This window comes from Tamandua tetradactyla, chromosome 22 (assembly GCF_023851605.1).
Source record: "Tamandua tetradactyla isolate mTamTet1 chromosome 22, mTamTet1.pri, whole genome shotgun sequence".
NCBI lineage: Eukaryota > Metazoa > Chordata > Mammalia > Pilosa > Myrmecophagidae > Tamandua > Tamandua tetradactyla.
This window is the reverse complement of record NC_135348.1, coordinates 4,541,107-4,558,903: the sequence shown is the minus strand read 5'-3', so window position 1 is coordinate 4,558,903 and position 17,797 is coordinate 4,541,107. Positions and strand designations below refer to the sequence as shown.

The window sequence follows — 17,797 nt, the reverse complement described above, 5'->3', positions numbered from 1 at the left end:
GTTCTTCAAATTTTATGCTTAAGAAGTTTCTGCTGAAAAATCCAAATTAACAGAAACACTTGTTTTTCTAAAGGGCGTGCAATGTATACTCATTAGTGGGTCCTTCTTACTCATATGAAAATGCTTAAAAATAATGGCGAGAGATTGGCTGAGACACACATAATTTTGGTCACACTCATCCAAATAACTTGGTGATTCTTATCAATAATCTCTTGAAGGGGACTTATTCAATTTTTAAAAAAGTGACTTGATCCAGTTAATAGTGCTATACAACTTTATTAAAGTGTGTCTGCAAAATTTACAAGCTCCCCACTATTTTACCCCCCCCCAGTGTTAAGCTTACCTACTTAAAAGTCTTATACAGACACAAAGTGAATATTATGAAACAGTATGATTTTTAATAAAAGATTAGAAGCATTCTAAAAGTCTCGGGCTTCAAAAACCAATTTCATAAATGTGTTTCTTTTAGATCTATAGAGAAGTCTTCTGAGGAATAGGTGGATGCAGTTTACATTACCCTCTTTAGAAAGCCCTGTAGGAGATCATTGTAAACACAAAGGGACAAAAATCTTAAAATTTTATCATTTTATGAGTCTTTGTAAGTTAAGAGGCCCACTGAGAATAAGAATAAGTTATAAAACATTCAATTATCCTTCTGAAATACACAGTGGTAACTGAACTTAAAAGGTTATTCAGTGGATTAGTGGGGAAATTAATTGGTGGCATCATGTAAAAGGGGTTGGTGTTTTACCAAGTATTTTTTGTGGGAAGAATTTGAAGAAATAGCACTTAGATTACAAATGGAATAAATGCTGAGAAGGAAAATTCGGACATATAACTACTGGAACTGATGAACGTCCTGAAGGCTGCATTACTTGAGGTGAGGGGGAATACCAGGAAAGAAAGAAGGGTGGGCTACAGCATTTTCCCAATTTTAATTTGCTTCAAATTCCCGCAAATTTGCTATGCATAGCCTGTTTCTATATAAAAATTCTGTACCAATATGTAATATTTATATAATATTTGTACATAAGGATAAAATAATTCTGATATGTAAAAATTACAAACCCAGAAAGAAAATATTTTAGATAGATTTCACAGAGAACTTCCTGCAGAAATTATGTTCTCCTACAGTTCAACATCATTTAAGTTAGTGTTAAAATCAGGAATAGGACCTTCATTTCCCACCATATATATTACTGTTTTGCAGGCTTTTCTTAAGGAATAAACAGGCACAGAAAGTGACTGGATTAAAAATATTTAGGATGAATAGAATGGTAGATCAGGATGAGACTACAGATGAAACCCAGAAAAGTGAAAAAGTTGGCAATGTTGGCAAAATTTGTCATCATTAAACGTAATTTTAATCATTTTTCAAGCTCATCTCTTTTTGAGATTTGAATCTTTAAGCCTGGAATAGAATTCTATTTGCTTGAAGTTAGTACTCTAGATGACAATGGGAAATCATGTATTCAATTAGAATAAATATAGCAGGGGATAATATCTAGTAGGGCTACATAACAAAGAAGATGCTGAAACAAAGGAGATAAAAGAACAACTGAAAGTGTGCCATTGTATCCTCACCAACTCACTATCTAGAGTTGGAATGTAATCTGACACTGCACCAAATTGAATTTTCATTTAGAGCAACCAAACAGCATCTTTTGAGAGGACTGAAGGAAGAAATTTTTATCAAATTTACTGGTCATTGAGTTATATTAATGTCAACAGTGAATGCGAAAAATATAATATCCATGCTTCAGGCTTTTTCATGGGAAAGAAATGATCCCTAAAGTTTCATTTCCATAACTCCACTCAAGAGATTTCTCTTCTAAAAAAAGATAAACCATTTTTTTTTCTATATAACCCAAGCTATCTTGTACAACCCATAAAGAATATTTACATTGACTATGTGATCCTAATTTAATAGATCCTTGAGGTTATATTTACCCTAAAATAATTCAACGTTAAATTTATCTATGAAACATTCCTTAAAAACATATAACAAGAATATATTTATGCATGTATCCATAGAGAATGCATAAAAGAATGAATGGGGCCATGGTGGCTCATCCTGCTATGTTAGAGACCCGGGTTGGTTTCCCGGTGCCTGCGCATACAAAAAAGAAAGAGAATGAATAACTCAAGATTCTAAACAAAAGGTTTTTCATTATATTCATTTACCACGTGTTTCATGACTGCTTACCATATGTCAATCAATATATAAAGCACATTGATAATTCAAAAATTAATTAAACATGGTCTTTAACTTTGAAAAATAGAAAATCTAGTAGAAAGATTACAATTAAGCAAAAGTATTCTATTGTGGCTGATGGAAAACGGTATAGATTTCTGAGAATAGAGAGATATAATCCTTTGATGTCATGAAATACATAATAATTCCCCAGGATTTTTGGGTTCCTGATTATGAATGATGAAAATTTTCTTTTGACAAACTATTCAACAATCTTCTCACAAATATTTGATTAGAAATTCAAATCTGTAAGACTGCAGCACCAAAAGCATACTCACATTGGACACACACTTCTCCTTTGGTTAAGTATAGAGAACAAAATAGCTTTATGTAAAAACCAATGATTTAGGAGGCTTGCAGGGAAGACGGCAGAGTAGGGAGCTCCAGGACTCAGGCCTTCTGCTGAAACTATTAAACAAGCAGAACTGTCTGGAAGAACTATTTTGAAACTCCTGAGGCCAGAAGAACATTTACAGCATCCAGAGAAGAACAGAGAGAGGCTGATAAATTATGATAAAGAACTATAAATTGCTCTCCTGTGGGCTCAGTTCCCGGCTGGCTGCTGCTCACAGAAAGGGACATAAAATTCCTCTTTCTCAAGACAAGGATGTGCCTGGCCCAAAACTGATCATGGCTTCTGACTTACAAAGTTCAGATCACTGGGGTGTGGCTCTGAGGGCAGTTATTGGTTCGAACAGCCCTAGATGAAGGCAGTGGCAGCCATTGTTTCAGCCCTCTCTGGACAGGGTAGAGGGGTTGGAGATTCAAAGACTCTGGGTTTACTCAGGGATGCAGGGGAAGGCCACAAATGCTCAGCTTTAAGGAGACATAGGACAAATTCTGGCATGTTTCTAACCCTGTCTACTGAGCACTTTGGAACTGGTCTGTGACCGTTTTGTTGCTCCCTGACCCTGTTTTGGCTGAGAAAGACCAAACTAGGAAAGTCTTCCCTGGAGTGACAATCCTCCAAGAATTTCCTCCAGCCAATGACAGCTTGAGACAATGAAAGGAGTATAAATAACTACAGAGGTAGACAGTCTGGGAAATGGGCCTGACAGCTTCAGATACTCAGGAGAGGAAAGTGTATCTTCTGGAAAACAGAGGGACAATCAAACTTCTATAAACAGGGGAACTCCTAAACAACAAACAGCAAAAGTCTAGGACAAGATGAAGCCCCAATAAGACAGGGAAAACCCTGCACAGGGCATTCATCTTGGGAAGATCATCCTTATGGAGGGCCGGAGCTCAAGAAAAACTCTATCTCATCAGCATCTAGTTACAAAACAAAGAAACAGATATACCAGGGGGTAAATCCAAGAGTTTAAAAATTTTCAATATATTAAAATGTAAAGTATACAACAAGCACAAGAGAAAAAAAGAAATAGGAGATGATGGTCCATTCAAAGGAAGAGGATACAAACTCAGAAAACACCAATGAAGAAGACTTAGAATGAAGACCTCTTGAAAAAGCCTTTAAAAATCATCTTAATAGTACTTAAGGAGATGAATGAAAATACAGAGAAAGAACTAAAAGATAATAGGAAAACAATGAATGAACAATATGAGAGTCTAGATAAAGATATAGACATTTTAGAAAGAAAGAGAACAGAACTAATGGAGTTGAAGACACCAGTAACTGAAATGAAAAATGTCCAGAAGGGTTTCAAGAACACACTGGAACTGGTAGAAGAAAGAATCAGTGAACTTGAGGACAGGACACTTGACATGAGTCAAGTTAAGTGCCAGAGAGGACTAATAAATATTAAAAGTGAAAACAGCCTAACACAGCTATGGAAAACAATCAAGCCCATGAATATACACATGATTGTAATTCCAGAAGACGAAGAAAGAGAGAGGGGTAGAAGGGATAGTTAAAGAAATAATGGCAGAAAACTCCACAAACTTAGCAGAACATGAATATGTACATTAGGGAAGCTCAGAGAACACCAAGCAGGATAAACATGAAGAGATATACCCCATCATATACTGCTCACTTTCTGCATTTACAGATGGTAGGCATATATAAAAAATCCTGAAAATGCTACAGCAGAGCTCTCAAAGATAATAAATGAATTCATCAAAGTGGTGAGTAAAAGGTCAACACCTAAAAATCACACACCATGAACAAATGAAAGAAGAAATCAAGAAAAAAAATCCATTTGCACTAGCAACTAAAAGAATCAAATATCTAGAAATAGATTTAGCAAATATGAGAAGGGTCACATGCAGTAAAAAGAAAAAACAAAAGACTGCTTAAAGAAATTAAAGAAAACCTAAATAAATGGAAATTTATTCCATGTTCATGGATGGGAGATTCATGTCATTGAGATGTCAATACCACTTTTGCTGGTTTAAAAGGATGTATGCTCCCTAGAAGAGCCATGTTTTAATCAAAATCTCATTTCATAAAGGTAGAATAATCCCTATTCAATACTGTATGTTTGAAACTGTAATCAGATCATCTCCCTGGATGATGTGATTTAAACAAAAGTGGTTGTTAAGCTGGATTAGGTGACAACATGTTTCCACTTATATAGGTGGGTCTTGACTGGTTTATTGGAGTCCTATAAAAGAGAAAACATTCTGGAGAATAAGAGATTCAGAGAGAGCAAAGAATGCTGCAGCACCATGAAACAGAGAGCCCAAGCCAGTGACCTTTGGAGATGAAGAAGGAAAATGCCTCCTGGGGAGCTTCATGAACCAGGAAGCCAGGAGAGAAAGCAGCAGATGATGCCGTGTACACCATGTGCCCTTCCAGCTGAGAAAGAAACTGTGACCATGTGCCTTTCCAGATGAGAGAAACCCTGAATATCATCGGCCTTCTTGAACCAAGGTATCTTTCCCTGGATGCCTTTGATTGGACATTTCTATAGACTTGTTTTAATTGGACATTTTCTTGGCCTTGGAACTGTAAACTAGCAACTTAATAAATTCCCTTTTATAAAAGCCATTTCACTTCTGGTATATTGCATTCCAGCAGCTAGTAAACTAGAACATTACCCAAAGAAATTTATAGATTCAATGCAATCCCAATCAGAATTCAAACAACCTTCTTTGCAAAAATGGAAAAGCCAACCACCTAATTTATATGCAAGGGTAAGGGGCCCCAAATAGCTAAAGCCATCTTGATAACGTAAGATTATGAAAGGAAAGAAAAACACACCTGGAATTTGAGATGTTTTTGGTTAAGCTATAACTGAGCAAACTAGTCACAATTTAGCCTGTGAGTGATATATTTTAAAGTTAAAAAAATGATTTCAATTGTTTTAAAGAACCATAATTTAGTGTGATATCATTTCCTTTATTTGAATAAGAGGGGTTAGACTTTCTTACCTTATAGATTATCTACTGGGAAACTGGTCTATTTTATCTCATACTCATGTTTTTTTCTCTACTCATTCTAAGGCATGGCTTTAAGATATAATTTTTTGTCTCCATATATCACTACATCATGGCAATACTAGCTATTAGTAGACTGGAAGGAGCAGTTGTAAGTAAGGGATCTAAACTGTGGCGTTAAGTATCTCTTTTACTCATATGCCATGGCTATGTCAACCTTAAAAATGAGTATCAGGAGAAAGTCTCTCAATGAGTTTTTCCTTAAAATAATTTCAGGTGTTCAGTGTACATCTGAGCTTGTGTGAGAGGGTTTATTTTAGTATTATGTATTCTGGGGTACATAGAATTTTATGGAGATACATATATTTAGACATGGCTACAAAAAATGACTATTATGCATTATCCAATAAATAAAACAATCTCTAATATGTATAACCCATGCCTGTTTTTGCCAGAAACTCTGATTTGCTACATACAGTATTGAAATTATACAGACAAAAATCTTTTTTGGAAACGTAAGGTACAAGTAAATAAATCACTTCATTAATATTTTTCCATATAGATCTAAATTGTTCATTATATTGAGACCTCAGAAAAAAATGAGATGAGGAATAAAAGGAATTAATATTTATACATCATCTAATATACCCCAACTTTCCACCAGATTATTTAAATTTTGTTTTCCTTTATTCATTAAATAACCTTTGCCTACAAAAGTGGCAGCATTCTAAAATAAGAGGCACATGAAGTTACTGCATAATGTAGTTCCTATCATTTTTTAAATTACAAATATGTAATTAGAAATATATAACGTATCACTTTATTTTCCTCCCCAGATACAAAACTGGAGTCAATAATATAGGTTTAATATTTTCCTTCCTATACAAGTCTCCTTTGTGTTTTGATTTTATTGTATTTCCAAAGTATAATTCTACTTAACAAAATCATTGTATAAAGTTGCAGAGAAAAATTTTAAAAACTTGCCTGAAATCCAAGGAGCTTTTCACTAGGCTTAATGTGCCTCTGAAATTCACATTCTATGGGCTGTATCACTTTGATTCCATCTTCATAAAAAACATAGAACATGTTTCCAATTCCCAAACCTTAGGAGTAAAAACACATTCAAAAGTTCAGAATAAAATTATCAGAAGCCTTTACAACCAAAACTCATAGCCCCTTAAAGTACTGGCAGGAGACCAATTTGTTAAGTCGTGTAATGTTAATAAAGCAAATCACATGGGAGCCTTTACTGTACAACTAAGTCACATTGTGATATTATGTAGATATTCTACTTTTTTCTTTCTTATTGGCAATTCAGTGGCTTCTTTAATGTAAATCTATAAATATTTCATATATTTAAAAATAATTACAAACGGATATGTAAAGATGATAGATTACAGATGCACAGATTATATAGGATATCTTCTGCACTTAATTTAAATGTTGATTAAGGAATAAAAGTACACTTTGAAGAACCATGGTTATTCTCAGATTTTTATTACTGTCTCTTAAGGAAAATAAAATTTCATCCTTTATTAAGGTTTTGTTTATACAAAGACTTTTAGGAACAGAAAGACCAAGTACCCAGATTTTGGAAAATAAATATTTTGCTAAAGAAAAATTTTCAAATACAATCTTACATAAAGGTCTCATAGATTAGTTTTTATATTGGCAGTTTTTAAACTTCAAGAGTTTAATTAATCTAAGGTTATAGTAAACTCTCATTGCAATTATTCAATTTAAACCAAGATTTTATATTTTTTCACAGTAGAGATCTGTGTGGCTCCCAGGTCACGCCGCTTACTCTGTATGTTCACACTTACTGGGTACAGAAGGCTACAGATTAGACAGATGGAATGCAGCTGCGGTTAACCAAGACCTGCCATCTGGGAAGCTTCATGTGTTTCTGCACTCCCGTTCTCTGCTGCATTTCTTCCCTGTTCCAATCTACCCATTCCCTGAAACTCATGTGATCTTTCCTTTCCTGATCCTAGCTCCCTGCCCCAGCCTGACTGCCCTGAAATTAAACTTGCAGCTGTGGAGCTGCAGAGACTAATAAAAGACTAAGAGGAAAAAAAATGCGAAGGGGAAAGACAACTTCAGAAACTAAATATTCCAAGTTTTCAAACTCGCCTTGCCTTCAGCAACAAGCCTGCGTTTTTTGTTTTTTTTTTTTGCCAATAAAACTCAACCAACCCCCTGCCTTCCTGGGAGTTTAGTTCTACACTCGCAGGTATGAGTAAAATCATCCTTGCCTGTTTCACTGTCCGATGCGTTTTTTTTCTTTGACAGTCACTTTCCCAGTTGCCTTGATTGATGCAATAAAATCTACCAATTCTAATTATACCTTACATCATACAATAACATGTGTTCTTTGAAAGATAAGCAATAATAATGAAAACATGATAGTTTGAAAAGCCAAACCTGTGTCACTAAAAATGTTTAAATTCTAAATACATCTATATAGAGCAAGATAATTCATTTCAATTAAACAAAAAAGTCCTTAAGTGTTTTTTTTTTTTAAATTGCAAAGTAAGGTCTATTAGGCCTAGCCTTGAGCTTTGCATGAGTGAAACTCACCATAAAAGCTTATTGCTTTGCTAAAATACGTTTATTGAAGTGAAGTCATTTATTTATTTATTCATTTAGCAGTCATTTATTTTTATAAACTATGTTCCTATTGTATACAAAAGTCACCAATCTTACCCATCAGGTCATATAAGTTACTGGCATTTATACAGAGACTATTTCTACTTTTGACATATGAAGTAATTTCCATACAATAATACATGTACATTTAAAATGACTCTAGTTTGTTTTATTATATTATATTACAGTACTAAAATTATATTACTATATTATATGATAGTATATAATTATATACTATATTATAGTACTAAAATTAATAGATAATATATTATAGTACTAAAATTATAGTATATATTATAGTACCAAAATTAATAGATAATATCTTCATCAGTTAATAGTACTTCATACCTCCAAAAAGACTACATTAAGGTGGATTTCATTTAGCAGAAGTAGCAAACACTAAATCCAAAACACATTTTTTTAATAAAATAAAATTGTCAGCTGTTACTTATCATTATAGTTGTGCGTCCAGTTATATACAGTTCATGCCCAGAGGATAAAGCTTAAGAGAAACTTTTAAGCAAAACAAATTGATTTGTATCAGAAAATCCTTCATGTATGCATTAAGATTGATGCATATGCTATGCCAATAACAAGTAATTTAACTTTATTGGCACCTGCATATTTTTGTTGAAACTTCTGAACTTAGACAAATTGTAATGTGGTGTCTGCTTATTAATTGTGTCAGTTATATACTGTGTTCAATGTTTATCACAAAGCTCTTAACAGTTTTGAATGAACATGTGTCTGGTCTACAATCATGAATTTGAATGTGTTTGAAGCTAACTATTCAGAGTACAGATTGTTTGCAAAGTTTCTAGAAGTATTTCCTGAACTTACTCTTAAAAATACAGTAATTTTGTTATTTTTCCAGATTCTGCACATAATACAAAAAGTCAGTGAAATTCCACTGTCCTTTGCTGCATTGGTAAAATTTCTGAACCTTGTTTTCCTCTAAAACCCACTAATCCATCTAAAATCACTTTCAAACCTGAGACTCTTTTTCTCTTGCTTTTTTACAATATGAGTTCTACAACAGCATTTGTACAAAGCCTAAACTACTTTCGAGGTTACAGTTTACGAACGAAATACAGATCATTATTCGAGATTTAGCTTGTTTTTGCGTTTAAGTCTCTTTTCAGTGGTAATAACTCCTCTGTGTTTATGAAATAGTAATACAAAAATTATCATATGAAAAATATACATGGATGACGTAAAAAATGAAAATGACCAACCTTTATTCCATCACCTTCTTATAAAATAAAACTTTACATATACCTTTAGAGCTTTCTGTGAAGGCTTCCCTTTTCTACCTTCAAGAGGTAATTCTTTGCTACTCTGTTTTGCAAGGCATATTTTATTCCTCAAATGTCCAGTTTAGATTTTAGAAGCAGAATTTATAAACTAAACATATGGTGTGGATGGGTTTCTTATAAAACTTGCAGCTCTAATATTGTGTATATATAAATCTACTAAGAACATACGGGGCACAAAGTAATAAAAACTATTTGTCGATAGAAATGTTAGATATAGAAGACACATGCAAATTTTCGTTTGGGACATTTGTGAGCTTTTTGTGTAAACAGACTGATAACATATTTATATATACTCATTAAAACTATTGCATTTTTAGCTCATAGCTTGTTTTTTTTAAGGATGAAGGAGCGTGATCAAGACAGGTCAGCTCCATTCTCTGGAATCAGACAGCTCAAATGAAAATCACGACTACAGCACTCACCATGGGAAAGTTAATTAATTGTTCTGTATCTCAATTTCCTTACCTTGAATGTGAGGATAATAATAGAACAGCTTCTGTCATACAGCTGTTCTAAGAATTACATGAGAATGGGGGGGCATTCTGCAGACTTACTAGAACATAGATTGCGAGGTTGCAAGAAGCCACAAAGGTTGTCATTTTTGGGGAACGCCTATTTGTGTCTAATCTCTTTGGGGTGCGCTGCACTTCTTGGATCTGTAATTTTAGGTCTTTCATAAGAGTTGGGAAATTTTCAGTGATAATTTCTTCCATTAATTTTTCTCCTCCTTTTCCCTTCTCTTCTCCTTCTGGGACACCCACTACACGTATATTTGTACGGTTCACATTGTCCTTGAGTTCCCTGATACCTTGTTCAAATTTTTCCATTCTTTTCCGGATAGTTTCTGTTTCTTTTTGGAATTCAGATGTTTCATCCTCCAAATCACTAATTCTATCTTCTGTCTCTTTAAATCTGTCATTGTAGGTCTCCATTGTTTTTTCCATCTTTTCTACTTTATCTTTCACTTCCATAAGTTCTGTGATTTGTTTTTTCAGTTTTTCTATTTCTTCTTTATGTTCAGCCCATGTCTTCTTCATGTCCTCCCTCAATTTATCGATTTCATTTTTGAAGAGGTTTTCCATTTCTGTTCGTATATTCAGCATTAGTTGTTTCAGCTCCTGTATCTCATTTGAACTATTGGTTTCTTCGTTTGACTGGGCCATATGTTCAATTTTCTGAGCGTGATCCGTTATCTTCTGCTGGCGTCTGGGTATTTAGTCAGATTTCCCTGGGTGATCGACCCCACAGGTTGAAAGATTTTTCTGTGCAATCTCTGGGTTCTGTTTTTCTTATCCTGCCCAGTAGGTGGCGCTCATGGCACACGTTTGTCTACGGGTTCCACCAGTGAAAGTTGCTGTGGGTCCTTTAACTCTGGAAAATTCTCTCCATAGGGGAGGTTCGGCAGCCGAAGCGTCCTGGAAGAATGCCAGCCGGCCTGGGGTTCCGAATGCGGGGAGGGTCGCTGGCTGCTGCAGCTCATGAGAGCGTCCGGCCGAATTAGCTAGTCGGCCTGGGGTGCCAAGCGTGGCGGGAGGGCGCCAGCTGTTGCAGCCGGGGAGAGTGCACTGTTCCCAGCCGGACGGGGGAGTCACGTGTTTGGAAGGGATCCCCCGGTCACTGTTCTCCACAGTCTGGGGATTTCCGACCCAACTATCTCAGTTGGTCCGGGGGGCCTCGCGTGGTGGGGGCACCAGCTGCCGCAGCTTAAGGGGACCGCCTGTCCAATTCTACCAGCTGGCCTGGGAAGGTGGAAGGGAGGGACTCCGGTCGCTTGCCGTCCCACCCAGGAAAGCCCGTGCCCCTTGGTGATCTCACCGGAGCTGGTTCTCCCAGATAGTCAGCCGTTTCAGGATGGGGTACATCGTCCCTTTGATCTCCCTCGTGGCTCCTGGAGCTGCTCTGTATTATCTCCACTCCCCCAGTAGCTGTTCTGGAGGAGGAAAGGTGAGGGCGGCAAGGCTGTCGAGGCTGGTGGCGGAGGAGCCGGTGAAGGCAGGGGAAGAGGGCACTGAGGTGATGGAGAGCCACCGGAGCAGGAGGGGAAAGAGGGGGGAGAAGGAGGGCGGGCGGGTCGGCTGCTGCGGGGCGTGGCAAGGTTGTCATTTTTATGGATGGCATTCTCTCTTCTCCACACCATGAGTGGGAACGCAAATAATAAAATGGTACCAATCAGAGTGAGTACTGTTCTCATCACTTTCTCAAATCTCTATTGTGTGTCATACTGCTAAGTTTCAGTATTCTAGAATATCCATCTCTAACTCCTGTTTCCTAAGCCTTATAAGCCTGCTAAAAGAACAAATTAATCTTCTAGTAGAGTAGTTGTCAAACTGTGATCCATTCAGGTGGTCTGAAAGGTCAAAACAATTTTCGTAATGATACTAAGATGTCATTTGCTTTTTCTCTCATTCTCGAAAAAGTAGAGTATATTTTACCACTGGCTGCATGATGTGGGATGATATCATGACTGGATGCAGAAACAGACATGAGGCTTTAACAGATTCTATTAGAACAAACTTTAAAAAGATTTGCAAAATATAAAACAAAGTCACTCCCCCAACGTTTTTGGAAAAATATAGCTTTTTAAATAAAAGGATTTGCAAATATAGAACAAAGTGACTCTCGTAATGCTTTTGGAAAATGCAGCTTTTTAAATAAAGTGCTTTTTATGGCTAATGGTTTATTATGCTTATTTTTAATGAATTGATAAATACATATTTAAAATTTTTCTGGTTTAATTTCTAACATAGTAAATATTGGTAGATAAAGCAAAACACATTTTAAAAGGTCTTTGAATGCTCAATAACATTTAACAGTGTAAAGGTTTCATTACAATTCTCTGTCTCTATTGCTTTGTCTTACTGTATATTATAAATGTTCTTGTTTTCAGTGAAAGCTTTCAACTCTCTATTCATAGTAAAGTTGGGGATACGTGCAGGCTGCTTTTTCTTTTTTGCCCCTTGCTGAATACCGACACGGGTGCTTTGGCTTTCCATGGTCCATTGTTAACATGATGGAGGACGGTAGGCCTGGCAAGTGATCGATAATCAGTTTGTTTCTTAAGAACTTTCTTTTTGCTTTGCTTATCCTTTCTACACATAAGGAAAAATGAGCAAGAACTACTTACAGTATAATGAGAGAGAAATATTTTCCAGAGGATTTTCTAATCAATATTGTACCTTTAATTACATGAATGGACTGAGAAAAAATGAATAATGCATATTCCTGTCTCAAGTCTTTGGAGATGAGAAGCTGCTGAAACGCATATTGTACAGTGTCAGTGTACTCAAACTTGATAACTTGATATCACAACATTTGGCTTATTTCAGATTATTGGATGTATATTTAAGTCAATCAAAAAGAGATTTTGTGTGGTCGTTTTTCTTCCTGGAACTTAAATTGTCACAAATATTTACATTCATATCGCAGCCAATGGCAAATTGTCATTTTAGGAGGTGGTGATCTGTTAACCAATCAAAGGTGATTCAGTAAATTTGGGAGTTAAAAAAAAATGCCCATGGGTTAATCTTGTCTTTTTCACTTACAAGAAATCCTACATTTATCTTTTTTTGAACTACAGAAGTTTATTTTTAAATTATTTTTCTTTTATTAATAAAGAAAAATACAGGCAAGAATGGATGACCCACGTTGCCTTTTTCACCTTGAATAACTCAGTAGGGTTAGATTGTTGGTTCGTGAATTTCCCATTTTTTGTCTCTGGGGCAAAAACCTCTTCTCTTAGAGAGACATCATAGCGTTGCACTTCAGTAAGCTTTTTTTTTTTTGTATGCTGTATGGCGGGGTCACATTTCATTCTTTTTCCATGTAAGTATTGCGTTATTGCAGCACCATTTGTTGAATTTTTGTTTCTTTGTTTTTTGTTTGTTTTGCTCGTTTGTTTTTTGGGAAGCGCATAAACCAGGAATTGAACCCAAGTCTCCTACACGGCAGGAGAGAATTCTACCACTGAACTACTGTTGCAGCCTCCCCTCAATAACATTTTTCTATTTTATTTACTTAAAATAAGGGATGCTTATTCAGTTTTTACGAAAATAGTTTTTTGGGGAATGATTATGTCAAGCTCTATACTAGACATTATTAATCCAGGAAGGTGTTACTATCTGATCTATAGTGTGTGTTTAAATGTATATATATGCACATATATGTGTGTGTTTTCTATGTGCATGTTTTATATGTGTACAGAGATTTTTTTTTTTTGCCACGGAGATATTATGTAAGCCCAGTACTTTAAAAAAAAAAAACAAAAAAACTCTCCCTACATATACGTATTTTCATCTCTATACATAGAGACACACATGCACACATATGCAAAGGCAGAAATGCGACATATCGTAAGAAATTTTGTTTACATTTTTCTTGGAGTGGAATGGGGGTGAGAGCGCATGGACTGGGGATGGAACCCTCCTCTTCCACATGGCAGGCCAGAATTCTACTACCGAAATACATGAGCATCCTTAAACCCAGAATTTTTGGGTTCTGAAGCTCTTGAATTTCAAAAGATATGATAAAGATCGAATGCAAACTCACATGATTAATTTCACACTTAATGATTACCATGGCAAATATTATATGTAACATGGTAAATAATGTGTTTGCTTTGGGTTAATCTTGGCTGGAATCTATTATATATGTATAGATGTACATACATGTTTGCAACTGTACATTCTTCCCAGCTCACTTTTTGGAATAAAAAAGCTGTGAACTAATTTTAAAAGTTTATTGAAGTTAGTCATAAAAAGACAGGGAAGTGAGCTGGCCTATGCAAACACTTGATAGCTCGATTGCAGTTCCATTGGTAACATTTACTAGCCATTAAAAAATATAGTCTCTCCGCCATCTTTTGCTATGGACGGACTCCTGAATCTCACATATTAAGAAGCCCTATTATCTGAATTTCTTCTTTTTTCACTTTAATATTTCTACAATATTATTGTGAGGCAATAATTTGGTTTCTGAAAACAGCACTTTTCTCTAAAAATCCTTGTGGCAAAGGCTCTTGATGCTCACTGAAAACCCAGGTATTTTATATTTTCCAATCTTTCTCAAAATGTGTACTAGCTCTGGTCAACAAAATGTGAATAATTTCAGGCTGAAGCAGCCCAGAGCCGGTCTGCTTTTGAAAGCTTTTATTCCCCTACTTGTAGGTGAAACTGGAAACCACATACTGCAGCGCAAGAACCTAACTGGTTAAACCTGTAATAACGAAAACGTTTTTGTATTTTTTTTTTTTACAATTTGATTTTTATCTTTTGGAAGCTGCATTAATTAGCTCAACTAATATAATGATTTACTTTAAATGCTTCTATAACATATTTTATTGTGAGTTGTTTCATAAATATGTACAAGGAAAAAAGAAACAAATTGGCAATCAATATCCAGATAAACGGAAAATATTTTTGGCTGTAAATCATTTGATGTCATATCAAGCCAATAATTTGCCAAATGCTGTGTTATATACGAACACATCCCAAAGTATTCTGTGAAAATTGAAAGTAAACTTATTTAATTTAGAGTAATCCTGCAGTGAATAAAATGGTTTAAATTCTTTCAATTCAGGACTTGATCCTAAATCTTATTATTAAATTAGACCTTAATAACATACTCCAAAATTAGTATTCCACTACACAAATACTTGGAAATATTTTATTAGATAGTTTTTGATTATAAGATCACAATAATATTATTGCAGAAAATGAGTCATAACAAGAATTTTAGTTTGCCCTAAAAATCGTATTGTAAAACCATGTGTCAATAAGAATGACTGAGTCTTTAACATACTAGATCAAAAGCTTCTCTAGAGCAGATATTAGATCTTATATTTGCATTTTCAGTGCTTTCCAAGTGCTCTTTATTTAATTTAATATGCTCTTCAAATATTTGTCAACAATCAGTGAGATTTTTCTTCTCTTAATTTTGTCTTTCTACATGACTAGCAGAATTGAGAAAAGATGACTAGAGGACACTGAATTACCAGTTTAAATATCAAAGGGATTGATAAAAAATAAATGTACAGAAATCAATTTAGATTGCAAACTCCTGGCTTAGACATTAGTCTTTAAGTTTAAAAATCATTTTTAAGTGAAAAAAAAAAATACAGTTTTACCACTTGCAGATAAGTAAAATGAAATTATGAGCGGTGTTATCATGCCCAACTCTCTTTCCTATTGTTGATCTTAAATTGCCTGAAATTATAGTCAGTTATCTCTAAAATAAATTTGTGTTGGCCATGATAAAGAGGCCAGCAAGCAAACGAACAAACAAAATATATCTATACTAGAAATAAAAATGGATCTCACAAATTTGTAGTTCATATTTCTTATTATTCTACTTTAAAAAATGGAAGTAGATATTTGTTTGGGTACTTCAGTTAGCAAATCTTTTAATAAATAATTGTATGCACTGTTGGGAATCAGTGATCCTTCAACTGGTCTATTATGTTTGGTCACCATTACTACTATTAGCATATGAAATCATTTGTAATTGTAATGCCTTGCCCCCAGATTGGAGCAACATACAAAGAACTTAAAGTTATTTATGAATTTAAATCAAATGTCATTCTCTTGAATCTATTAATTTAAATTTCTATTTTCTAAGTAAACAATAAAGGATGCCAATAGGTGTACACAAAGAAAATCTTTAAAAAGGTTGCCCAAAGATTTCTTACATCTCTCTTGAAATTGCCCGCACATATTTTAAGTAGCTAGTATTTCTTAAGCACACATTCTGCGTAAAAAATGCCATGAAGCATAGGAACATGGTTAGTTGATAGAGAAAAAAAACTGAGAGTTTTCTTTTCCAAAAACTAACAGAAGAAATGTTTAAATAGATAAATGACAGAAAAATGATTTCATATGGTGAGTCCCAAAGATTCAATCTGTAAGCCTACTATATTTTGAAAATGTTCTGAAGATATTATTAATATTGTGCATTAATAATTATCATAAACTAATCTTTTGCAAAGCAATTCTCAAAGAAATCAAAACACGAGGAAGAGATGTTTCACATACTTTCAGCAGATACACAAATGCAGAATATTAGAAATATCTCAGTGAGGTCAAATAAATCACACAATTTTTCCTAGCAATTAAGCAGTGAGGCCAGATCTATAGTGCCTGATCTCTCTTGCTCTTTAGACATTGTTTCTTCCATGACAATGGTAAAATTACATAAAATTGAAAAACACTTACGTGATCTCACAAAGGGAGTTAGTATAAGGAAATGTTGTCTACCAAATATGGCAACGTTAGTGTCGATAACAATTTTGACACAATCCGATGGAAGTTAAGGAGAAGATATAATTATACCAAGATCTCTTTATTAAAACCGTATTTAAAGGAGCTTTTAGAAAAGATAAGGAGCAATGAATACAAATGACCAAAAAAAAAAAAAAAGGCAAAACAAACAAAAAAGCCTGGTGCTATGAATGATCATCATTGAGTAGAGAGTCACCATGGTTTAGCTGGGTAAGGACTTGGAGATGGTCCTTCACAGGGCAGTAGCTCCAGGTCACACACAAGCTTCTTTTAAGGAAGAGAAAGTTGGTCTAAGATGGATTGCAAAGGCAATTGTGCCATTGCTTACCACAGGTATAATGATGATTCAGAGACATTTTTCAGATAAGAATTTTATGGATGGATTCTTCCAGGGCCCTGTCAAACATATTCAGCCCAGCATCTATGACTTAGTGAGAATAAGAGTGACAATGGAAGTCATAAGTCAGAATGGATACCATTTATTTTCTGCTAACTATATTTAAGGGATATATTTAAGGAATCTGGTTAAAAACCCCGTTGAGTTAAACAACTATCCTTATTTTTGAGATAATAAAACTGAGACATAAAGTGACTGGATCACTTGTGTTAGGTTACATAGTGGTGGAAGCTGGATTGGATTCCAGGTTTTACAAGTTTGTAGCCTATTTTCTCAATAATTTATTATATCCCTTGATAAGACAGTAGTATTTATAATTTTCTTATTCTGAACTAAATCAGGATTTATGATGCAAAATATATTTAACTGCAATTGGTTTTCTTTGTTTGACTTAATTTTACATTCTAAGTATTTAAATATATCGTAAATGTAACTGCCTGGCTATATTTTCAATACTGGATCAAGCTGGTCAGGAATAATATTTTTGATGGTTGCAGGTTTATACAAGAATATTGAAATAGGCAAATGAAAATATGGAACCAAAATAAAAATAAGCAAGGTCATTGTTAAT

General features: G+C 34.7%; 1 protein-coding gene across 9 annotated transcripts in view; it reads right to left on the bottom strand.

Annotated features, from left to right (window-relative positions):
* The window catches only part of FSTL5 (follistatin like 5), an 875,733-nt gene that overhangs the window by 141,477 nt on the left and 716,459 nt on the right, over positions 1 to 17,797 (bottom strand). For all 9 annotated transcript variants that reach the window (XM_077139637.1, XM_077139631.1, XM_077139629.1 and 6 more), the window contains one exon: positions 6,578 to 6,696. In XM_077139637.1, the coding sequence (XP_076995752.1) occupies positions 6,578 to 6,696 (119 nt within the window). The remainder of the gene's footprint in view (positions 1 to 6,577; positions 6,697 to 17,797) is intronic.